The 2,678-nt window shown below is 48.6% G+C and overlaps 1 protein-coding gene across 2 annotated transcripts in view; it reads right to left on the reverse strand.

Moving 5' to 3' along the window:
- Nucleotides 1-171: 171 nt before the first annotated feature.
- Nucleotides 172-2,678, reverse strand: part of Tedc2 (tubulin epsilon and delta complex 2) — a 7,071-nt gene continuing 4,564 nt past the window's right edge. For both annotated transcript variants that reach the window (XM_023711305.1, XM_012514010.2), the window contains 2 exons: nt 1,123-1,313; nt 172-825 (listed from right to left, as the gene is read on the reverse strand). In XM_023711305.1, coding sequence (XP_023567073.1) covers nt 679-825; nt 1,123-1,313 — 338 coding nt within the window. In that variant the 3' untranslated portion in view covers nt 172-678. The remainder of the gene's footprint in view (nt 826-1,122; nt 1,314-2,678) is intronic.

Genomic DNA, 2,678 nt, shown 5'->3' on the forward strand with positions numbered 1-2,678 from the left:
GAGAGAGAGAGAGAGAGAGAGAGAGTGTGTGTGTGGCCAGCTCAGTCCACCAGGGGGCGGGGCTGGCTGGCATGTGGTGCTGGGGGATCGAACCACGGTCCCTGATGCTTTGCTAAGCTTGTTCTAAGTAGGTGCTTTAAGACCACTGAGCCATCTCTCCAGCCCAAGTAGTACTTTTTAATGTACAACTAGCTCTTAGATTTTTTTTTTTTCTTTCAGATCCAGGGATTGAACTCAGGCCCTTGTACTTGCCAGGAAGCACTTATTCTACTGAGATCTCCCCAGCCTCGTAGCTCTTAGATTTATAGTGAGAAAACAGAGACAGCATCCCCCAGCCCCACCTGGGCCACTGGGCCTCAGGAAGGCAGAAAGCTGATCCCTGAGCAGCAGCTTTGGCCACAGTGAGAAGAGATAGGGCAGCCTACTCTACTTTGGATACACAGTGAAGTATAGGTTCCTGGATCAACCAAACCAGGGAAATTCTCAATCTCAGTTCTGTTTACTCCAGCCAGTAGTTTTTGTTTTGTTTTGTTTGTTTTTTTTTGCGGAACCGGGGACTGAACTCAGGCCCTTGTGCTTGCCAGGGAAGAGCTTATTCTACCAAGCCATCTTCCCAGCTCCTAGAGGACTCTTTCTAAAAGGTTTCTTGCCCCAGGGTTCCAAGACCTGGGTGGAGGTTCAGTCAGCTGGGTCTTCATGCAGAATTGTGAGGAAGCGCTCTCCACCCTCACAGAGCAAGCTGTGGGTAGCTCGGCACAGTGCCAGCCAGGGTTCGCCTTGTAGCTCCTGGGTGCTCACCATGGGGAGTAGTTCAGCCATCAGGACCTGGGAGCAATGTAATTCCATGGTCTTAGCGGGGCCATTTTAGGGGCTAGTGCAGAGATCCAACAAGCAGGAAATCTTGGGACAAATTTCCTTGCTCCAGCCTTCCTTCCTCCTTAGGCACCACACATTCAGGGCATGCAACACATCTGGGGCCCTTCCCAGCCCACAAGGAGGCTAGGTGTGCTTAGCTATCCATGTAACCCCTTAATCCAAGGTTCCCTTTTCTTGCACCAGCCCTCTGTGCGGTGTTGGCTCCCCAGGTGCCCTGTGCACATTCACCTTCTGCTCTGCAAGTACCTTTTCCAGGTGGATCCGCTCCTTCAACATGGCCACCCGCAGCCTGAGGGTTGCCAGGGTCTGTAGTTCTTGGGTGCTGGAGTAGAGAAGGAGTTGGGGGCCCCAGGAAGTACATACACGACCTCCACAGGGAAATGAGGTCTTAAGAGGCCTCCTCATGAGACAAGGTCCTGTCAACTGTTCTGTCAGAGCTGTGAAGACCAGTGGATATGGCTTTATGCAGTGGCAGCCAGGCTCAGAGCCCCACTTCATTTTAGCCATGAGGGTTCTCCCTGAGGTACCCCATAATCCCAAAACTGCCTTTCCAGGTACGTGCTCCCCACCCCTAGCTCACCGGGCTTTTTCTTTTGTTATATTGGAGATTGAACCTCAAGAACACTGAGCTACATTCCAACCCTCCACACTCCATTTTTGAGTCTCTCTAGGTAGTCCAAGCTTGCCTTGAACTATGTAGTTCAAGTGGGCTAATCCTCAGGTCCTCCTGCCTCAATCTCCTGGAAGCTGGGTGCTGGTTTGTTTTTGTTTTTTTTTGCAGAACTGGGGATTGAACTCAGGCCCTTGCACTTGCCAGGCAAGCGCTTATTCTACTGAACTATCTCCCTGGCCCCTAGGTGCTGGTATCATAGGTATATACCACTACATCCAACTTATTTCCTTTTTATTTGGACATAGGATCTTCTAAGTTACTCAGGCTAGTCTCAAACAGACCAGCCTGAGTAACTTGGGCTGATTTCCTATTTCAGCCTTCTGCACAGCTGGGATTACAGCAGGTAACACCATACCTGGTTTGCTTACCTTTAAAAGGTGAAAATCATAGCTTTCGGCCTAGTGTTTGGCAGTATGGTAGGTCTGCCTGGGCTTGGTATAGCAGGGGGACAGAACTTTGTGGAGCCACCCTTTATCTGCTGGGTTTTTTTGGTTTTGGAGATAAGAGTCTTGCTGTATTATATAATCCAGCTGACTTTCAACTGGCTAAGTAGCCCAGGTTAGCTTTAAACTTACTCACCTCCTATCTCAGTCCCAAGTGCTGGGATTACAGGTATGTGCCACCACGACTGGCACCTGGGTTTGTTTACTATGCTTATGTGTGATTTTCTACAGCCTGACTTTGTTTTTCACAGATGATAGATCTTCACTCTTAAAATTTGTACTTTTCTTTTTTTTTTTTTTCTTTTCTTGGTAGAACCAGGGATTGAACTCAGACCCTTGCGCTTGCCAGGGAAGCCCTTATTCTACTGAGCCATGTCCCTGGCCCCTTAAAATTTGTACTTAAAAGATGCAAAGCACCTGGGCATCTTGGTATCAGCTTTTTCAGAAACTGAGACAGCAGGATTTTAAGTTTGAAGTCAGCCTAGGCCAGTTAGCAAGATACTTTATCAGATTAAAATAAAAAGAGAAGAAAATTTTGTATAACTTATTTCAATCTAAATAAAAGGGGCTGGTGAGATGGCTCAGTGGTTTAAAGCACCTACTTAGAACAAGCTTAGCAAAGCACAGGGACCACGGTTCAATCCCCCAGCACCACATGCCAGCCAGCCCCGCCCCCTGGTGGGCTG

Source organism: Octodon degus, unplaced genomic scaffold, assembly GCF_000260255.1.
Source record: "Octodon degus isolate 3935 unplaced genomic scaffold, OctDeg1.0 scaffold00021, whole genome shotgun sequence".
Lineage (NCBI taxonomy): Eukaryota > Metazoa > Chordata > Mammalia > Rodentia > Octodontidae > Octodon > Octodon degus.